Source organism: Periplaneta americana, chromosome 4 (genome assembly GCF_040183065.1).
Source record: "Periplaneta americana isolate PAMFEO1 chromosome 4, P.americana_PAMFEO1_priV1, whole genome shotgun sequence".
Taxonomy (NCBI): Eukaryota; Metazoa; Arthropoda; class Insecta; order Blattodea; family Blattidae; genus Periplaneta; species Periplaneta americana.
This window is the reverse complement of record NC_091120.1, coordinates 59,168,477-59,190,319: the sequence shown is the minus strand read 5'-3', so window position 1 is coordinate 59,190,319 and position 21,843 is coordinate 59,168,477. Positions and strand designations below refer to the sequence as shown.

The 21,843-nt window shown below is 36.1% G+C and overlaps 1 protein-coding gene across 4 annotated transcripts in view; it reads right to left on the bottom strand.

Moving 5' to 3' along the window:
• Positions 1-21,843, bottom strand: part of LOC138697825 (uncharacterized) — a 298,065-nt gene that overhangs the window by 52,803 nt on the left and 223,419 nt on the right. For 3 of the 4 annotated variants that reach the window (XM_069823371.1, XM_069823373.1, XM_069823374.1), the window contains exons 1-5: positions 14,980-15,126; positions 14,582-14,672; positions 10,514-10,735; positions 5,567-6,355; positions 1,226-1,481 (exon numbers count right to left, since the gene is read on the bottom strand). In XM_069823371.1, the coding sequence (XP_069679472.1) occupies positions 1,226-1,481; positions 5,567-6,355; positions 10,514-10,735; positions 14,582-14,662 (1,348 nt within the window). In that variant the 5' untranslated portion in view covers positions 14,663-14,672; positions 14,980-15,126. Of the gene's footprint in view, positions 1-1,225; positions 1,482-5,566; positions 6,356-10,513; positions 10,736-14,581; positions 14,673-14,979; positions 15,127-21,843 lie in introns of those variants that run through there. The other variant, XM_069823372.1, reaches the window with a different exon arrangement.

Below are 21,843 nucleotides of genomic sequence, written 5' to 3'. Positions count from 1 at the left end.
AGTACTTTTCATATTATTCCCCAAAGAAGCATTTAATGAGTTATCAGTTTAAATGAAATGTTAAACCACAATAAAGGTACGGTCACATGTCGCTACTTTTGCAGCGATGCAGTACAAAAAACTGCGCAACTCTTGTACTGCGACGTGTGAACAACGGTGCAACCCGAAAAGTAGCGGCTGCCGAACCTGCTGCCCGCTACTTTTCCATGCTGCGCGCAGCTTAAAAGTAGCGACGTGTGAACAGGGTTCTCAGGGTTGCAGCCGCAGCATTTTTGATATCGGTTTTGTTGAAACTTTTGCTGCAGTTACAACCAGTGTTACCACCCAAATGTGCCAATGATACTTTTATTGTTTGGATATATTTTAATGTTAAATGTGATGAAAATAAATTATTTGTAACAGTTATTAAATACACAACACAGTCTGAGCATAATTGCTGACGATATAATTCATTTTTTAAATTTTCCGTAGCATACTTCCAAACAGGACGATTGCCAACATTGATTACGTGAATATACTGTTGGTTATCATTTAAGTATATAGGCGTTTTTAAAAGCTTTATAGTAAAAATAATGCCAATTTCTGAATACTAGATACAACAGAAAAGCAAATAATAGATAAGGAAGCTTTCGCATAAGTTTCTTAATAATGCGAACATAACCACACAAAATGTATATTGAGAAGTCAACACGGAGATGGAAACCTGCAGCATGATTGCGGCTGCAAGAGTAGCGCCTTGCGTGTGAACAGACTCGCAACCTCCAGTTGCAATTTTTGCAGCACTCGGGTTGCACAGCACGAAAAGTAGCGTGCAGCGCACTACTTTTGGCTTACGTGTGAACACGACACACAACTTTTGCAGCTGCAGTACAAAAGTTGCGCTGCAAAAGTAGTGATGTGTGACCGTAACTTAAGAATACCACATATGGTTTTTGATTTAACACATGTATAATATGAATGTAATGGTTGAACATTAAACTGAAAACCATTGGCAATATATTCCCTCTGCTATCTGATCAATTCACAACGGCTTGTGTGTTTATTAGATTCAAACATAATAGGATTGCAAACGTCTAATTACTGGCCAAATAAACAAATGTGACAAATTTGGCTACTTTGTCTCCAATTGAAATTCTAAATCAGCTGTAAAAATACTGTTTATAGCTCAATAATAATAACAACAATAAAAATAAACAGTAATAATAAAAAAATTCAGAATCCTTACCATAGACTTTCCACATGTTTCTCCATGCTGGACAGTTCCCTGCCTTCAGTGTCTTTAGCTGAGCAATTATTTTCTCCAAAGTGACCACAGCCTCTCTAACCAGTTTAGGAAAGCCTTCTGTTTTATTGACGACTGATGTTACCGCCAAATTAATGACGATGCCAAGCAGATTTATTGAAGATATCATGTCATTCTGAACTGCACATTCCTCACCAGATGGCAATGTACACTTTATACAGTTAGTTGTCAGAAGTTTCTACAAGAGAACGAACCATAAAACATTTTGGCTTTGAGTGTTCATGCACAGAATGAGGTCTACAACAAATGCAAGACCAGCACAAGTGAAATATGACAAGTTCAATTTTTTCTAAATATTTATCTCTTAAGCATACATCACAAGGTTATGCTTACTGACTTTCCATTATGTGACTGCTAACATGTTTTGCTGATCAAAAACAACTACCTCTGCTTAATGTACAGCTGTCAAAAGAAAAAGTGGCCGCTCTCCTCAAACAAAGTTCCCTTCGGGTATCTTTGCTACAATTCGGAGCCAGGCGATGTTACATGTTGTTGGACCACGTTGCCTGATATCTACAGTTATAATTGAAGTATACTGTGTGTTATTCGATTGCATAATGGTAGCGTTCAGGCCTCTTGTTCATGAGGTCCTGCGTTCGACTACAACCTCGTGCTTTTAATGTCCTTTTTTGTTCTATTTTTGAGAGAGACAAACTAGACATAACGGCTCCTTTCTCTTTTATGATTATTTTAGTAATTAACATCAGGTTCATTAATATATTATGCCATGACTTTATCATTACCATTATGATATTGTGGCTGCAAATGGAAAGAAAAAAGATTTTATTCTCAATAAAATATCTTTCGTGGCATAAACATAACAAATTTACTGGCGTCGGCCTTAAAACATTCAAACAATTAAGCGTTCAAAAAACAAAACAAAAAGCCACAATTCAATATTTAGTCTATCTTCCTCTTATCTCGATCATCTTGCAGTCGAGTGGGCATGGAATTGACTAGTCTTTGCAAATAGCGACTGTTCTTAGACACGATATTCCAGGCATTCTGAACATACACACATAAATGTTCTGTCCATGGGCAGGTCTTTCATTGCAAACCCAGCAATCTCCAATCTTTCCTATTTTCTGCCTTCCTCTCAGTCTCCGCATATGATCCACGTATCCTAATGTCGTCTATTATTCTTTTCAACCAGAGACCCAACCAATTCCTTTTTCTCTTTCTAATCAGTTTCTGCATCATTCTTTCTTCACTCACTTTTTCAAACACAATTTTATTTCTTATTCTGTCTGTCCACTTTACACGCACCGTTCTTCTCCACATCCACATTTCAAATGCTTCAATTCGTTTCTCTTCATTTCGTCGTAATGTCCATGTTCTTTCCCCATACAATGCCACACTCCACACAAAGCACGTCACTAGTCTCTTCCTTAGTTCTTTTTCCAGAGGTCTGCAGAAGATCCTTCTTCTTCTTCTATTAAAAGCTTCCTTTGTTCATGTTTGCAGTTTTCTTGGGAAGAATAGGCCTAAATGCGGTAACATCCCGTTGCTTTCCGCACACCACTATCTCTTTCGCATCTTATTAAATTCCAGGGGGCCCAAGCGTGGAGACGAGGAGAGTGGATTTGACTAATTGGGCCCTCCGGACTTCACCGAAATTCACGGCAAGGGTTAAATATTAATTCTATCAGGGAGTTTGACCCGGTCAGAGACCGGGAAATCTCAATTAGCCTTTGCCCCCCGCATCCTGGACTAGCTTCTACGAATCATCAGAAAATCTTAGAGTGTGATTGGGCCAATTTTTCCGAAAATGTTTCCACACTTTTGCTGTCGTAGCTTAGCGGACGAACGTCGGAATTTAGATGTCAACGTCTCAGGTTCAATTCCTCGTTACTCCTTTTCATTTTATTGTGGTTCAAGATAGTATAATGTAATAATACAAAAAGAAAAACTAATACCAGTATTATGCAACTGGATTTTTCCAAACCTAATATTAAATTTATGTTATTTATATCGCTAAAGAACGATTACAATATAAATAACTTGAATATTATTTATACAGTCTCACTAAAGAACGATAACATAATATAAATGATAAATATCGGTTTGTTTAATTAATATATTGCGAAAGAACAATAACAATATAAATAACTTGAATATTGTTTTATAATGCTAATGAAGGAAAACAGAATATAAATGATAACTTGAATATTATTTAAATCGCTAAAGAACGGTAACAATATAAAAAACGTGAATATTATTCATATCGGAATTTCACAGATTTATTACAGATGTATTTAAGAAATTGTAGAAGAATAGTAATTAGTAACAGTGTCCTATTTATTCTTCTTGGAGCCAAATTTGTAACTTTTAAAAGTGTGGTTACTATGTTGAAGTGTATGTGTTGTAACGGATGCTTGATTTGTTATGTATGTGAGTCAGTTATGGGATGCTTGATGTCGTCGCAATGTCGTAATTATAGTTTGATTGTGTTTGTGTGACTATTGTGTATTAATTTATGATGTATGGTACGGAAAGCTGCATATTTGTGTTATAGAAGTGTTACGTATGTGTGTTGTTAATGTTTTTGTATGTTTCAAATTGATAACTGATATTTGTTTTGCAATCGCAATGCCTAATTTACGGATTGCTTATATTTTGTTTACATCGCGTAAGCTAATTTAATTTTCTTTTCCATTTCTCTTTATGCTTATCTTTTTTGTGTATAAAACTATAGCCCTAACATACATATGTAAAATAGGGCTAACCCCCATTGGAGATACAATAATAATTATTATTCATATCGTTATAATACGATAACAGAATACAAATGATGACCTGAATTTTATTCATATCTCTAAAGAACGATAACAAAATATAAATAACGTGATATCCATAAAGAACGATAACTGGATATAAATGATAATTTGAATATCATTTACATCGCTAAAGAACGATTAAAAAATAAAATGAAAACCTGAAGAAGGCCCGAACCCACGACCTTTGAATCATTAAACAAGCACTCTACCGCTGGTCTACGAGGCGCAGATATGGAACACTTCCATAGTTCCAGAACTGCTTGTACAAGCACATGCATCGTGTAACATCGCCGCGACCCGAAGTGGACTTTGAAAATATTCACTGTTCACGAGTGCGGCCACTTTTTTTTTTGACAGCTGTACATACCAGAGTGTTACATTGGAGTTAAATCGCTTTCTTGAACTTGGTCGAATGTCGCACCCTCGAGTGAGATAAGGTCTGTCGTGATACGCTCGTAATAAATAGGAGCACAGTACGAGGTCATCTCACCGACATGTCTTATACTGTATGGAAGGCAACAGATAAGATACACATATGTTTCGCTCACACCATAAAAATAAGGCTTTATTTTCTGCATTTATGACAAACGTCTAATGGAACGTACCAAACAGTAACATGGAGTTATAAATAAAATAGTATGAAAAACTTCGATATACAGTTATTATTGCTAATTAATAATTATTCAATATTTGATTTACCACATATATAATATGATAGGTCCATACATAGTGTTCCGCCTATATACTGCGACAATGTAGAAATGTTTTACAAAATATTGATATAGCAGTAGATTAATAACAATATTAGTACAGAGATAACATCACAGAAAATATAATAAAACGAATAATCATGCTGCACAACTGTTACAGACGCAAAGATTGATACACTAAGTATCACAAGTAAGAATTTGTCCCACATATCACTCTTCATACCTTCTTTAGGACTTAACTTGTATTCCTTGTTTAGTAGTTTCAACTTCACTACATCTTTTAGCTCACTCTCCATTTTGACATTGTACTTCTTGCCAGTAACAAGAACGAATGCCTAACGCTCGGCTTATATCGTTCAAGGATTTATCGCTCGCGACAATTTTACCCATCATGCATGTGCGCTACCTATCGGATTATGCTATGAACTACTTGGCGCTTGAGCGAAAACGTCCGATGCTGTCCTCTAGTACATACAGGATGATTCACGAGTTACCACCACTTATGGAGCTTGTTTTCAAAGACTTTTTGAGCAAAAAATGTCAAACATGGGCCTTACTTTCAATATTTTCAGAGTTACATTAATTTGAAGTGGTTTATAAAATACCTTTTTTCTTTCAATTTAAGGGTAAAAGAATACTGCAAATAGAGAATGAACTACAATATTCAGAAATATCATTTCTTTAATTGGATAGTATTCTGAAGCTAAAAATGTGAAATAAAAAGATGATAATAGCAACAAGAAAATAGAAATCTTTTTTGCATAATACAAACTTACCTCTGAAAGATGTGATATGAAAACCGATAAACCATACTGGACATCAACTGTCATGTGTTTATTCCACTCTTCAGCAGTTTCAGAATTCCAATATGAACTTACTTGAAGCATTGCATTCATAATAGTTATGGAAGTCCAATTCAAGATTTCACTATCTCCATATCTAAGTATCAAGGTGTTCAACACTTGTGTGCACATTTTCAAACCATTCACAAAGTCACTGGGCCTTTTCAGCATTAAAACAAGAGTTTTCTGAAGTAATTTGACACATTTTTCACTCACCGCATCTGTTTTATTCCACATACCAATACAATCTGCAATCTTATTTACAACACACTCCCCTCTTTGGAGTTGGCTTCCTGCATCAAATAAATTTTTCAGGATAGAAGACAGAAGACACACGTATGACTTGAATATTTGCACTTCACTGATTTTGTTGGATTTATCCACATCTTTGCAGTATGTTAAGTTCAGTATGTCTATCTGCACCTGGACAACTAGCAAACTTTCGTCACTTTCCAATTTAACTCCATAAAGAAAATTTGTAGCTCTGTCCAAAGTTTGCAATAAATAACTTCCAATGCAACATTTCAGGAAGTTTACAGATTCTTTAAAAATTGTAAGAGCAGATGATAAATCATCTTTGTGCTGTAAGTAGCTATTTTTCTTCTCAATCACTATACGATGAAATAGGTAGAAATAGTTGTAATAGATACTGCACGAGTCTTCATCCACTTTACAACTTGTCAGAGATACAAAATTACTCAGTTTCAATGCAGATTCAAGATCCTGTTAAAAAAAATTACTTATTAAACTAAATACAAATTATCATGTTGTAAAATAAATTCTGGAAGAATAAATTAATGCTGAATCATCCAAATGAAGAAAAAAATTTAGGAAAACTTCTCAAAAGATGGAAGAACTCTGTAATGTGAAGCCAGTATCAAGTCTTAATAGATTGAACATTTGACAGGATAATGATGATAATAATGATTACATTATATAAAACTATGGTTTAACTGTTTAACCACAAGTCAGAATGCCGTTTTTTCTGAGCCTTCTGTGATATGGATCTGATGGATGGTTCACAAGAATGACTGATCAGGTGGTGGGCTGATGATTAAAGGAATTCTTGTGAAGAACTATATACAGTAAGATTAAGGAGAGGGACTATGGGCTTATAGCCCAAGGTCTCTGTCCAAAACATTTTTTTTTAATCTCAGTCAAAGTAAAACCTATTTCATATAGAGAAATCCCTTGAGGCTTTATGAAACATATTGTTGTTGTTACAGTGAAATAACAAATTGAAATAGATTGAAACACAAAATAATATACGAAGTAACGTCAAGTAGATGTGAATTAAAGACATGGTCCATGTATATAATGCCTGAAAATAGCTATTGATCCTTTGCATTTTTGTTTTTAAAATAATGTGTTTAATCTGTAACTATAGTCAGTGTATTGATATTAGTATCTCTTTGTTGTTACCTATTGCTTTAAAAAGAATGTGTTTAACTTGCAATTTTAAGTCAATTTTTCTACTATTCCTTTACTGTTTACATTTGTTTTCAAATCTTTTGTATTGCCCCTACTATTATATATTGCACTTCAAGAATTTCGTTATTTGTTAGTTATAAGTCATTACTTGTGTTATTATTTTAATTATTGTACTTGTTCCTGAATCACGTATGTAACTTGTAACCGTAAATCATTGCTTGTAATATCCCTTTATTACTCTTAACTGTTCCATTGTTCATTATGAAGTATTAATTGAAAAGTGAAAGTCAAACTTTGTTATATTATCTTTTAAGGTCGTGTATTTACTCTGAAACGGTTAGACATTCTTGTGTATCTTTTGCATTGATTATTCCTCAAACATCTCATTAATCTTTAACAGGATCCATTCTTTCATTAAGGTGCATTCTTCTACATAATTCATGTGAATTGTAACTGTGACCATAATTTTATATTATAATTTTACTATTGTTTATTGGTTATAAAATATGTATTTTGATGCCAACTATAACCCTAATATACCTCAGGGTGAAATAGGGTTTATTAAATTGGATAATAAAAAAACCTATTTCATAAAAATTCTAACAGTTTTAAAAATGCAAATTAAGTTTAGAGATATGTTTTTAAACTGTGTAATAATTTTTTATGGAACTCAGTTTCTTATTCGGTCTAGGTTTGATATCGGTAATATGTAATATGGGCCTAAATTGCGATAAATCACACAATATGGCAACCCTGGCTAACAAGGTTCATTAATTTATCGTATATCCATCTAATGTCAACACTAGGATCCACCTCCAGGCTGAGTGCTTGCAGAAACCTGTAAAGTCGCGTCTGTTTTTGTTGATTATTGTGGAACCCGTTTGGAATGTTTAAAGTGTACCTGTGGTCAGCAATTTAATTTCAACATATCATGTCTGACTGTTTAATGAATAGTAAAATGTCTCAGGTAAGTAAGAATCAATTTTATGGAAAGGCAATATCCGAGTGGTTACTGGTATAAAAAGTGGAAGTAAAAAGAAGAAAAGGAAGAAACAAGTAAAAAAAGTTGCAAAACATCATTTTCAAATGGAAGTCTACAAATGCTGTAACTTCTGAAGAAACTTACCAGCGAATTGAAATCAACATAGTTTTCTTTTTCTACATGTAAGCCTGCTGCTTCATTTTACGAATATCAAACATGTACCATAGCACGGGGTGAATCTGATAAAATTTTTCAGGTGTATAAGCATTAACCATACAAGGTTACATTCTATCAAAGTGTCGATTTAATTTTATAATCTTCTATTTTTCAGAATCCTATCTACCGAATGTAAATGTCCTCCATTGCAAATCAAGCTTTCAGTTATAACTCCCTGTAAAGTTGATTTGAATAATTTTGAGGGAAAAATTGTTCCGGACCCAGGTATCAAACCCGGGACCTTAGTTAAACATACCAATGCTCTACCAACTGAGCTACCCGGGAACTCTACCAGACACTGATCCAATTTTTCCTCTATATCAACAGACCTCAAAGTGGGCTGACAACCGTCAAGCAACCAACATTGAGAGTGCACACTAACTCTGTGTGACTTAGATTGTGGTTTTCTGTTAACGAACAGTGATGTGTATTATGCAAATCAAGCTTTCAGGTATAACTCTGTAAAGTTGATTTGAATAATTTCGAGGGAAAAATTGTTCTAGGGCCGAGTATTGAATCCAAAATTATATATCTGAAAGCTTGATTTGCATAATACACGTCACTGTTCGTTAACAGAAAATCACAATTTAAGTCACACAGAATTAGTGTGCACTCAATGTTGGTTGCTTGATGGTTGTCAGCCCACTTTGAAGTCTGTGGATATAGAGGAAAAAATTGGATTGGTGTCTGGTAGAGCGTTGATACATTTAACCAAGGTCCCGGGTTCGAAACCCAGCCCCAGAACAATTTTTCTCTCGAAATTATTCAATATCCTCCATTGTTTTTCAACTTCATTTTTCAAAACTTACAGATTTTCCTTCTGCTGATCTGGTTATTGGGCAGAGTGCATTAATGACAGCTTTAGAGATTTGTGAAACTCAAGAATTTAGAAATCACTGATATGGATGATATTATGTAGTATACATGTTGTGCATATTTCATTTTTATTAGCCCTCTAAATCACAGTTACTGGTATCCACAATGAAAAACAGCCAACTTAAATACTTAATACCATATATACTAATGTGTTTTTCAAGATAATACTAGACTTAGACTGCCTTTGTGGTCTGGTGTTCAGCATGCTTGCCTCCAAATCTGCAGATCACAGGTTCGATTCCCAGGCTTCACTTTTGGGGAATTTTCCTTGAAGAAAAGTTTCCTGAGTGTCTAGAGCAGGCCTGCACAAGGTTTGCACTCTCCGAGCCGGCTCACAGCTCATGAGCAGAATGCAGAGATTAGCTGCGCTCTGTATAAGGGTGGACTGGAAGAAGGGGTGATCTCGTACAAAATATACACAAAAGTACCTACTATTACGAGTGCTTATGAAATGAATTCCCGTTCAGTCTTTGGAAAACTATCTTGGTCTATTATTAATTAATAAAGAAATATCTATTTTACAGAAATAATAGAAATTCTATAGCTACTTAAATGTACAATATCATTTTATTATATTTTTATTTATCAGTACATGAAAACGAGGTTTTATGCTGTTGGCAGCTGAAAGGAACAGTAACCTACTGATCGTAATGAAACATCAGTTACAGATGTTCGATATCTGCCTTTATTAAAGTTAATTATAGAAAACAGTCGCTCATAAATATAAATGTTGAGCCAAACATAGCAATCATTTTCACAGCCAGCCTGTGTAGTTGTGGATATTATTGCTAATGTTTAGTCTTGTAAAACTCAACCAGGCTAGTAGTATTATTCAAACGATCTTCAGCCCTTAGGTCACATTGAAGATCAATAAGTACGAGCTGTAAATCGTTAAATGTTATGTTCCATCTTTTAGATCCCTTCATACTGTACTGTAGCAGTAGGTAAGCAACGTGAAACAGTTACTGAGAATAGGCCTACACACTGCACTCCAGTAGATAACTGAGTGGTGTTTTTCCTCTCCTCTATCTATAGCAAGTCTATGTCATTCTGACGTATCTTCCTGTCCATTTCGGCGAGTAGTAAACACCGCTCTCCCACTCCGAAGGAGCGCGCGTGCTCGTTGAGTGCTGTTTGTGCAGGCCTGGTCTAGAGTATGTAAATTTGTATCAATGCTAGTGTGATTACGAGTGTGCCAGTCTTCAAATAAATTACAATATATCAGGACTATCACTGTATCACTGGGTAGAAATCTGAACACATTTCAACGTCACATTGTTGACAAAGTAACCCCGTTTATAAGTCCAACCAGAAATCACTAAGAGCTGTTAGCATGTTAACAATGAAATAAAAAAATGATACTAGCATGCCATTACCTCATTTATAATGTATTTGACTACATGATACACACTGCACAAGAACTTGTATTTGTCAGTAGTGAGATTTTCTACTTCTATTGCAGTGCAGCACATGTAACAAAGTTGAAACACATCTCCAGGTTTTAAATGCTCAGTGGATCCATTACTAGTAATTGTGCTGGAGACTCCGCTGAGCAAAGACAGAGCCATTTTCCCTTGATTTTCATTCTTCAAAAGCACCTGAAAAAAATATTGTTAAAGCAATACATTCGTACCAATATAGGAAAATATTTATCTCAAGACAACTTACAAAATAAGTCATATGAAAAAGAGGACAATAAAATCTAAGGAATTCGAGAAATTCTTTAATATCCAAAGTCTCGAAGAAAATTTAGCAACAAAAAGAATGAAGTGGTATGAACATATAAAACGAATGTAGGGTCATTCCATGTCAAATCAAGTCTCACATACTTAATCTCTGAGGGCCGTATTCATAGACATTTTTAGCACGGGCTTCCGGTGGATGATCAGCATTTTTCGTATTCATAAACCAGTGTTAGCGATAGGATATGATCTGAATTCTGTACAAGTAACCAGTGGATAGCCGGGGCTAGCTTAGTACGCTCGTAGCGCATGCTGCGAAATGTCTATGAATAGCACCCTACAATTTTAAATGATACCTGAGACACTCCTTATGAACAATTATTAGAAATTAAAGTTTACGAAGTTTCATAACTCTCCTACATAATTATTATAGGAGTTATTCATAATTGAAATATTGAAAAAATGCCAAAATTCGCATAAGTCAATTTGTGTAACTTGGGTTCTATTCAAGGTAACCTACAAAACAGATATTTAGGTTATTTAAAAAAAGAAAAAAACAAAAACAAAGGTCGTCAATTATAAGACATCAGAGTTCATTTTCTTTATATATATATATATATATATATATATATATATATATATATACTGCCCGTGCCTCACTTCCTGAGCTGTTTCTTTGTGGGGTGAGAGGCAGAGGGGGTGAGTGGGAGGTCCTGGGTACCGCATGTGCCTACTACCCTACATTCAACACATCGTCCTTTTCAGAATTTCTTTCGTCAGCTATGGAGCAAGATCAGCCATGGACAAGCGAATGTATAGGCCATCCCCTCACAAAACAAATTAAGTCCTTCTCATCAATTCCTGTAACTAAACACTAATACCAGTGGTAGGCTACAGTCTCTACTCGAGATTATCGACCTAATCGCGATTACGGTTATCACGTGTATACATCTGTAAACTCTTTTCTCTATGGCAGTGTTTCTCAAACTTTTTCCACCGCGAAACCCCTTTTAATCTAAAGTGTAACTGCGGAATCCTTGTAATATTTTATTAATATTTAATAGTTAACAGACAAGTGGAAGCTAGTATCTCAATAATTCTGTTCAGTGGGACGAATGTATAATTGTTTTCAAGTCCAAAATCGGTTTTATGGCGGAAAGTCGTAGTCTCATTTCTACTGTACTTATGCATTTTGTCTTTTCGGTATTTTGTTTTAGCGAACACATACGCAGAGAATCCAGTGTTGAAAGTGATAAATATTATGGGTATTTTCCATTTTAGATGTTCATTAAACATATTGTTATTATGCATATTATTGGATTATTATTATTATTATTGTTATTATTATTATTATCATCATCATCATCATCGGTGGTTTCATGTTATTATTGATTAATATTTTCGTAACATTTATATATTTTTATAGTATCCACTAAGTATAAAATAGCCACCGGAGTAGCCCAGTCAACTAAGGCGCTTGCGTTCAGAGTTTTTCGCTCGGGCGCGGGTTCGATTCCCGCTTGGGCTTATTACCTGGTTGGATTTTTCCCGAGGTTTTTCCCAACCGTAAGGCGAATGTCATGTAATCTTTGGCGAATCCCCGACCTCATCTCGCCAAATACCATTTCGCTATCACCAATCCCATCAATGCAAAATAACGTAGTAGTTGATACAATGTCGTTAAATAACCAAGTAAAAAGGGTATAAAATAAAATTTAAAATCATATAGGGCTCATGGAACCCTGGAACATACTTTGAGAAATGTTGCCCTATGGTAATTCAGCAGTTGTCCAGACTGAACGAAGAGTGGCCTAGTGTGTACACACATTTTAGGAAATCTCCGTCAGAGATAATAGCGATAGTGGTAACCACGATTACAATATCCAGTATTATAAACAGCAAAAATCCCTGCACTGACATAGGATAATGTTTTCCGCACATGTAATATGCTGCCTTGCTGCCACACTGCAGCCGCCGTGCCAGTCCGAGCAGACCTAAGAGGCGTGGTTATAAGCACTAGGGAGCTCTCGGTTCAGGACGTGAGACACAGGCAGTATATATAATTTTTAACATTAGAATCAAAGAAAGAGAGAGACTCGCGTTAATACAGTATGAGAAGCTAATCAAATTGTCATCTGTCACCTACTGGTCAGATTATCAACGTTAACCGAGTCAACTCAAAATGCAAAACGGTTTTGTTCAATATATCGATAACAAAAAATCACAGTATTTTCCCATAACCACAGTAGAATACTTATTAACATCCACATCGCCACTACAGCAACTTGATGTTCATCCGAGACTAAACCTCACAGAAATGGCAAGAAAAGTGAAAATAATAGAATTATTTTGAAACAACTGGCATTACAAACTACAGTCAATTTTATCCTCCAGACAACAGCTGCACATATACAGGTGGATCTCAGCTTGAGAGAAATAGTGAAGTCAGCATAGGAGTACACAGCAGTCTGTTCAGCTTCTATCGCACACTAGGAGACTTCCATAAAAACTTCGATGGGGAAATGAAAGCTATAAGATTGGTCTTAGAACAATTAATTTTAAGAATAAACGACTTTGAAAATGCAGTTCTCTTGAGTGACTCATAAGCAGCTTTACAAGCCATAGCCACACCCCCAACCCCTCGATTCAAGAGTAGCAGCTATCCACAGCCTCCTAGGGAAACTACAGCATAACCAAAAGCAAATTTCCTTCCAGTGAATTCCTTTGCGTTGTGGAGTTCCTGGAAATAAAACAGCTGATGCCTTGACGAGGAAAGGAACTCAAATAGTAACTACATCTAATCACATAATATTGTTTAACTTGGATAAACTCTACATCCTCAATGGTCACGATCTTCTGGCTGCTCATCTACATCAGCTTTCCATCCTGCTGTCATCAGTTTGCATTCTGAGCAAAGATGAGAGTTGTGTTATGGACTGGGACCATATATCAAAGTGCTGTGCCTTACAAACCTTTCAGTATAAGACAATACGTGATTTATATTGGGAAGTTCGTAGACAAATGATCACATATCAAGTATCTGGCCATTAAATTAAATTAATAAAATAAATGTTACATGTTTGACCATTGAAAAGCAGGCAGTATATGCAGCCATAGGATGTATGGATGCATTCGAGCAGGCGGTGAGGTGTTCAAACTTACAAACATGGTTCAAAATTGATTAACCGGTTGATTAATCGATTACAGGCATTCAGTTAAACCAGCGTATAGGGAATTAGGCCTATAAGTATGGACATTGCGGATTGATACCTTTGATGTTGTAGTTCAGTGATATTCAAACTAGCTCTATCTGCATCAGCGGGAGGTTCTGCCTTTTTCCCCTAGAACTAGCGCTGATATTCATCAGCAGTCGACAACAGAAATACTTTTCAGCAGACTTGTCAGCAAATCAGGACTCTTGTTCCACCATTCGCGGGTGCACGATTTCACAGACCTCTTGCGTTTGAAAGTAGAATTATACGCTAACGGAACGCATGCGCGCAGAAAAACAGATCAGGGAAATTCACTCAGTGTCCATTCTTTTTAATTCCTATTCGCGGTTAAACATTCGAAAGTTTTAATCGATCAACACCTCTACCGGTAATAGGCTATTTTTCCTTTAGAAATAAGTTTGTAACTTCAAAATGCTTGGATATATTTTCAGATGTTGGAAAATACTGCCTATACAGCCTATAAATACAGAATAGAACAATATGAATATAGGCCTAGTAAAATAGAAATTAAGTGAACATTGCAGCATACCTGTACATCACTTATAACGGTTCTTAAATCTCCAAATTTTATTAGCTTTAGAAGATCTTGTTTATGGATCTCCATATTCATCAGTTTCGTCCTGAAATTACATACATATTTGTTAGTTTAATTATGTTAATCAAAAGCTAACTGCAATGTAAATCTGAAATTTATGTCTTCCCCCAACTTGTGAGGTTGCCATATGACAAAGAATAAAGGAAACAAGATTACAATAGAATAAAACATGACAAGAAATCAAGAATTTTACAATATAGTGATCAATATCAAATTCATGTGATAAAAAAGTGGTTACTAGAAAGGTAATTAAGGACGTGGAATAAATATGTTGGACGTGAATTGATAGCTTCAATGACTGTAAAACAACGTACTAATTCTGAATAAAATACCTTCACTGTGTCAAACTCTTCTAAAATACCCAATCCATGCAACCTATTAAACATAAATGGCAGAAATGAAAACTCCAAATCACAACCACAGTTCAAACACAGACACCCTCCGACTCTTCATGTTATCCACAGAACATCTGTGCTCCAACTTTTCAAATATGTTGCCGAAATTACCCACCAGGGGTCAGGGTTATCTTATTTGTTCAAACATCAAGCGCCAGGCAAACTTAGGCCTAAGGCAAACTCTCATTTCTTCCTTTATTTTAACATAAAAAAATACTTATAAATATAACGAATAACTTAGAATAGCGTACATAGGCAGGTAGTAATTTATTGTCTTCTATCTTTTGAACGTAAAAGACAAAATTTTTATTTTTTTTTTTTTTGTTAAGCTAATGTTCTTTTCTCTCGATAGAGGGGAGAACATACTATGGTTAGCAGTGATCTCAACATGATGGTTAGTTGCAATATTGGTCTGTCTAGTGTCTGTGATACAGACCTAATATAAACACAAAATGCAATTGGAGAGTGTATCTCGCAGTAACTAATTATTTTGAGTATTATCACAGTCTAGCACATACAGTCACGAAGTTCAATACGTAGGGAATATGCATTTCCAATAACAGTTGAATGACCAACATGATCTTGCATGCCAGTGTTGCCAACTATTGATTTAATTGCACAGAGTGCGGCATTTAACGTTTCCCATTTTAAGTTGGCGATTTTGTTCACATTGTTGGTAAAACATGTTTGCAAACACAGGGATTCGGTGTAGCAAAGCCTAGGATTTAGTCAGCCACATCCCAACACAGGGATTCGGTGTAACAAAGCCTTTAGTTAACCATGGAACGTTGGCCGGTGCAACAGCGCATTTTCTGTGTTGAACAGTTTGTTTCAACCAAGTCAATTGTTGCTGTCCAGCGCGAGTTTAGGCGGATTTTTGGTGATAATCAACGTGGAGTTGCACCATCACGAAAAATAATCAGTGTGTGGGTGCGTCAGTGGTGTGAAACGGGATCGGTTCAAAACAAAGCTCGAGTTCGTCAGAAAACGGCGCGGACTCCTGATAATGCCGAACGTGTGAGAACGGCTCTGCAGAGAAGTCCGTATCGTTCCGTGCGGCGTCATTCCCGGATCATGAATTTGTCGGACAGAAGTGTGCGAAGAATATTACACAATGATTTGCACTTCCATCCATATAAACTCCAAGTCGCACAAAAATTAACAGTAGTAAACAAAGCCCTGCGCGTCCAATGTTGTCAGAGAATGCTGCAATTGTTTAACACTCACAATGACTTTCACAGCTGCCTGATAATGTGACGAAGCAAATTTCTGTCTCAATGGTTATGTAAACAAGCAGAACTTTCGTTATTGGGCCCCACAAAATCCACGTGAAATCCTTGAACGACCACTACACAGTCCTAAGGTCGTAGTCTGGTGTGCAGTTGCAGCAGAGGGTATCATTGGTTCTTACTTTTTCGAGGACGATAATGGTGCTGCGGTGACTGTGAACTCTGAGCGTTACAACATAATGTTGACAACTTTTTTTTTTTTTTTTTTTTTTTTTTTTTTTTTTTTTTTTTTTTTTTTTTTTTTCCCACATTCAGCAATTTATTGATAAAGTTCCAAAACAAATATGTTTTCTGCCTTTTCGTATTTTAGTGTAAATTCAAATAACGATGCACAAATATTGTTCATGTCCAGCTGTCAAAACAATTGGGCACAGAAACATTAGTGTAGGTTTAAGGAAGTCAGAGGTTGTGGAAAAGTGCATGTTATTCACTTAAAAAGGATTTTGGTGTTCTGTGTTTCTTGTAGAAATTTGCATTGTATTGACCAAGACGCTTGATGAATGGATTTTCACTTGAATTTACACTGTTATAAAACTTCTTAACTTGTTCACGTAATGAGTCTTTCAGAAATGTCATGTCCAAATCAAAGTGTATTTGTGCATTTGTTGTGTACCAGTCTGAATTATGTATTATTCGGAGCACTTTATTTTGAACAATTTGAAGAGGTTGAAACACTGTTTTTGGAATATAACACCAAGCCGGGGCAACGTAAGTTAGAATCGGTAAAATCAGCATTTTGTATAGCATAACTTTTCTTCTTAGACTGAGGACAGGAGATTTGAACAGGGGGTAAAGATGAGATATTCTAAGAGAGCTCTTAGTTGTTACAGATTTTATGTGCTTGTGCCATAACAATTTGTTATCAAGAGTAATACCAAGATATTTTACATGGTCACTGTATTGAATTTCTTGATTGCATATTTTTACTTTGTCACGAGGTCTTTTTAAACACTTAGAGAAAATTATTGACTGACATTTTTCAGGATTTAAAGAAATACGCCATTCTTTAAGCCATTCTTCTAATAGAAGTACATGGTTTTGAACTGCGGAGACAGCATATTGAGGACTGAATTTAACACTATATATAACTGTGTCATCAGCATACAGAAGTGTTTTAGTTTTGAGAGTAGTAGGAATGTCAGAAGTGTAGAGACAGTACAATATAGGACCAAGTACAGAGCCTTGTGGAACTCCAGCTTCTGCTATATAAGTGGAAGATAGTTGGCCATCTATGAGGACTTGAAAAGATCTCTTTTCTAAGTAGCTAGCTAGAAGGTGAGTTAATGAGCGAGGCAGAAATTTATTAAGTTTATACAGCAGACCTAAATGCCAAACTTTATCAAATGCCTTAGAAACGTCCAAAAAGATGGCTGCTGTGTAGAATTTGTTGTTAAAGCCTTTGGTTATGTCTTCTACGAGAGAGACTACATTGTGAGTTACTGATCTTCCTTTTTGAAAAGCTGTTTGCCAAGGAGGAATAATGGTGTCTGTATAAGGCAACATTCGTTTGAGGATGATCCGTTCTAATAATTTTCCATGTGTATTCAAAAGACATATTGGTCTTCTATTTTGACAATACATAGAGTTCTTGTTCTGTTTAGGAATTGTAATGATTTGTGAATGTTTCCAAGATGAGGGAAAATATCGAGTTTTCAATGCTGAGTTGAACAACTTAGTAATATGGCATATAAGTTTCTTTGGTAGATTTTTTAGAACTAAGTTACTAATTTTGTCTGGTCCAGGAGATTTTGAAGATTTTAAAGTCTTAATAATTTTTTTAACTTCTGAAGGGGTTGTATGAGGAATAGTACTTGCATCATGAACTTTTAAATCTCTATTAATATTGTCAATCATGTCTTGATTTGAGATCATATAGTTCGGGTCAGCAGTTGGTTCGCTAAAATGATCCTTTAGATATTCAGCAACTTTTTTCCTGCCTGAGTTGAGACGCCGTAACTTGGAACATTCAGCGCCTGTGGTTTCAACAGGATGGAGCCACATCCCATACAGCACGTGTTTCAATGAACACACTTCTTGCTGCTTTCTCTGGGCGACTTATCTCCAGATTAGGTGACATTCAGTGGCCCTCTGTTTCCCCTGATCTCACTGCACCAGACTTGTGGGGGTATCTTAAGAGTAAGGTCTACGGTCGTATCCTTCAAGACATCGAGGACCTTAAAACCGCGATTCGTGAAGAAATTTCTGATGTTACACCTGAAACATTGCGGCGAGTAATGGCCGGTGTGCAGGGAAGATTGCAACAATGCATTGACGCCAATGGAGGACATCTTAAAGACATTATTTTCAAAACATAAGATGTACTGTAATTCCAAGATTATAATGGTTGTAAACTGATTAATTTCTTGTAATCTACTTGTAAACTAAATAAGTTATGGGGGTTTGAAAATAGGAAACGTTAAATGCCGCACCTGTAGTACTGCGCACAAACGTGCACCAAAGAGTTTGTAATACTTACATTACAAACTCTTTGGCGTGCACTGATTTTGAGAGTATTTTATTCAGTGTAACCAACTACCTCTCAGTAAAATAAGCAAAACCGGCTTGCCAAAAAGGCTAGAAATGGCTAAACTATCCTTTTTAAACACGTTTATAAAAATTAACGGTGAAACTAGCACTAAGATAGTTCCGGAGATTTCGGGAGTGAAAATCGTTGAATTTATAATAGATTTTTTTGTGGAGATGCAAGTGATCGTATATGCAAGGCTCATTTTATTCCGTAACAAAAATATGATGTGTGGATATTTATTTATGTTTATTGCTCGTAAGTTTGGAATGAATACAAGTTAATAGAATGAAAAATAAAATAGCCCACTCCTGAATGAGTACGACTCGTGCTCAGGAGGGGATTCCAATACAGACGAAAATAAAATTAAAATTAAAATTAAAATTGAGAGTGAATACAGATTAAAAATTGTTTAATATGTTTAAACCCAAACCATAAATCCAATACAAATTTATTTTTTTATTAATTTGGAAAGGATTCGTGGCTAAAATAAAATTAGAATAAAGTGTGTTTAATAATCTGGGACCTTGACTGATGCTATGATAAAAAGCTGCATTGGTTTTACATTTGGGTTCAGACAAACGCAGAGAATTCATGTGCCTATAATACAATATTCACGTAATCCATTACTACAGAAATGAGCCACGGACCTCCTCCTTTCCCTCTATTTTTCCCATATGCTTGGCTCATTCCTCCCGGGCTCTTTCTTCTGCCCATAAATAAATTTATTGCCAATAGTTTAGTAAAACCTAAATCTTTTAACAGGGGAATTAAATATACTGTGAGTCCACAGGGCTAACGGCTTCAAAGCCTGGTTCAAATAAAGCGCACTGGTACAATCATTAACATGGAGGAAAAAAAATACTCTTTTTGCCATTATAATTTCACTTTAATTCATATGTCCCCATTAAAAAAAATTCATTGCTCCACACAGGTTGTAACCAAGCAGAAGCCACGGGCCACGTGTTATTGTTGTGCTGTGAGGAAGCAAAGTCTGCTGTTGCAAACGTTGAAGCATGTGCAATTTCTTTATTATAGAGGCAATTGGATAATGTATTTCTAATAGGTACTGTGTTTAATAGTTTGTGGAGTTAGATTCTTCTTAGATAAATATTCAATGTCTGAATCGTACAAAGTGAAACAGGCCTACTGGATAATCCATTTTCCCAGCTGAAGTACGAAGACATACTTTTAATCGTAAAGAGTAGAATGCCTACTGGGAATCATTAACTGCAAAGTGACCAGAAGGAAAAAAAATAGAATCCCTATGAAAGGTATTTTAATGTAATCACTGATGATCTGAACGAGGGAGAAGAGCCAAGGTCTCAAAGGAGAAACTGTAATGATGAAGATATTCGTGTCATGTATTCAAGAATATTTTGTGAAGTTTGGACACCGCTACGGCTCATGAACTACGTTAATATTTGAATCTCAGAAACACTTGAAGTTTGTGGTGTTTTCAAATTGTAAGAAATAGAAGAAATGATGCCGATGCTCCACGTTCCGGTCGACCTGCCGAGCCCGAGGAGACTGTGGCATAGATCCGAGAAGCCATCGAAAGAAGTCCTCAGGCATTGACTCGTTTAAATAACGAGCTAGATGTGTCCAGAGCAACTGTGTTGAAGATTTTGAGGTTTACATTGAAGAAGCGTACTTATCACATTCAGGTGTTACACAAACTAGACGTAGAAGATTATGCAGCTCGTAGGGCAATGTGCTATGACTTAATGGAGGATGTGAACAACAAAAACTTATTCCAACATATCCTGTTTAGTGACGAGGCCACATTCCACATTTCTGGTAAAGTGAATAAAGACAACTGTCGCATATGGGGTAACGAGCCACCACACGCTATCTATGAATGGCAAAGGGACACCTCAAAAGTGAATGTGTGGCTTGGGCTTACGAAAGCCACTGATTACGGTCCTTTCATGTTCGCAGAAGGTACCATTACAGGCAACACTTACCTAGACATGCTGACAGACTTTCTGAAACCACAGCTAGAGCAGAATGGCATTGTTGACAGTGTTGTCTTTCAGCACAACGCAACACCCCTGCATTGTGCGTTAACTGTTAGAGCGTACCTCAACCAGCGCTTTCCTAACAGATGGATTGGCAGAGGTTCATCATGAGTATGGCCATCATGTTCACCTGACCTGACGCCGTTAGACTTTTTCGCCTGGGGGTTTATCAAGGAAAACGTGTGCAAAACGAAGTACGAGGTCTAAAGAACCTGAGGAATCGTATTCGGGAAGCATGTGAAGCGATTGCAGGCAACATACTGACGATTGTCTTTAGGGCTACAGGTGAAAGGTGGGGACAATGCTATGAAATGGATGGCGGACATGTTGAATTACGATGAATTTCTTATGTACGATAACCCCATATCGATTTCATGTCCGCATGTCCATTATTTCCGTAAAATGGATCGAGACTTTATAACCACTCTGTAAAATCTTACTACACAGATATTAGATGATGGAATATTTTAAGTCGCAATGCTAGACCTACGGTATAAAGCGTTTGGTTCGGCTCCCAGCCGGGAACATGAGCATCACAAACGCTTGCATAGTCGGCACAGATTGCGTAAACGAGTTGAAAGTATAGCCTAATTGTAATAAAACATTATAGATTTATATAAGGGCATAAAGGAATTTAAGAGTGAAGGGTAAGTGTAAACGTGATCAAGGATGAGAATGGTGACTTGCTTGCAGACTCTCATTCAATCCTGAACAGGTAGAAGAACTATTTTGGGCAACTACTAAATATACATAGGCCAAAAAGAAATGATCGGGACGAAATTGAAATACAAACTGCTGACCCATTTATACCCGAACCCACAATTTCTGAAGTCGACATTGCGATAGAAAATCTGAAAAATTATGTCTCGAGGAATCGATCAAATTCCAGCAGAATTAATATAAGAGGGTGGAAGCGCATTATCTAACGAAATTTATAAGCTTGTACTTGCTATTTAGGAAAAGGAAA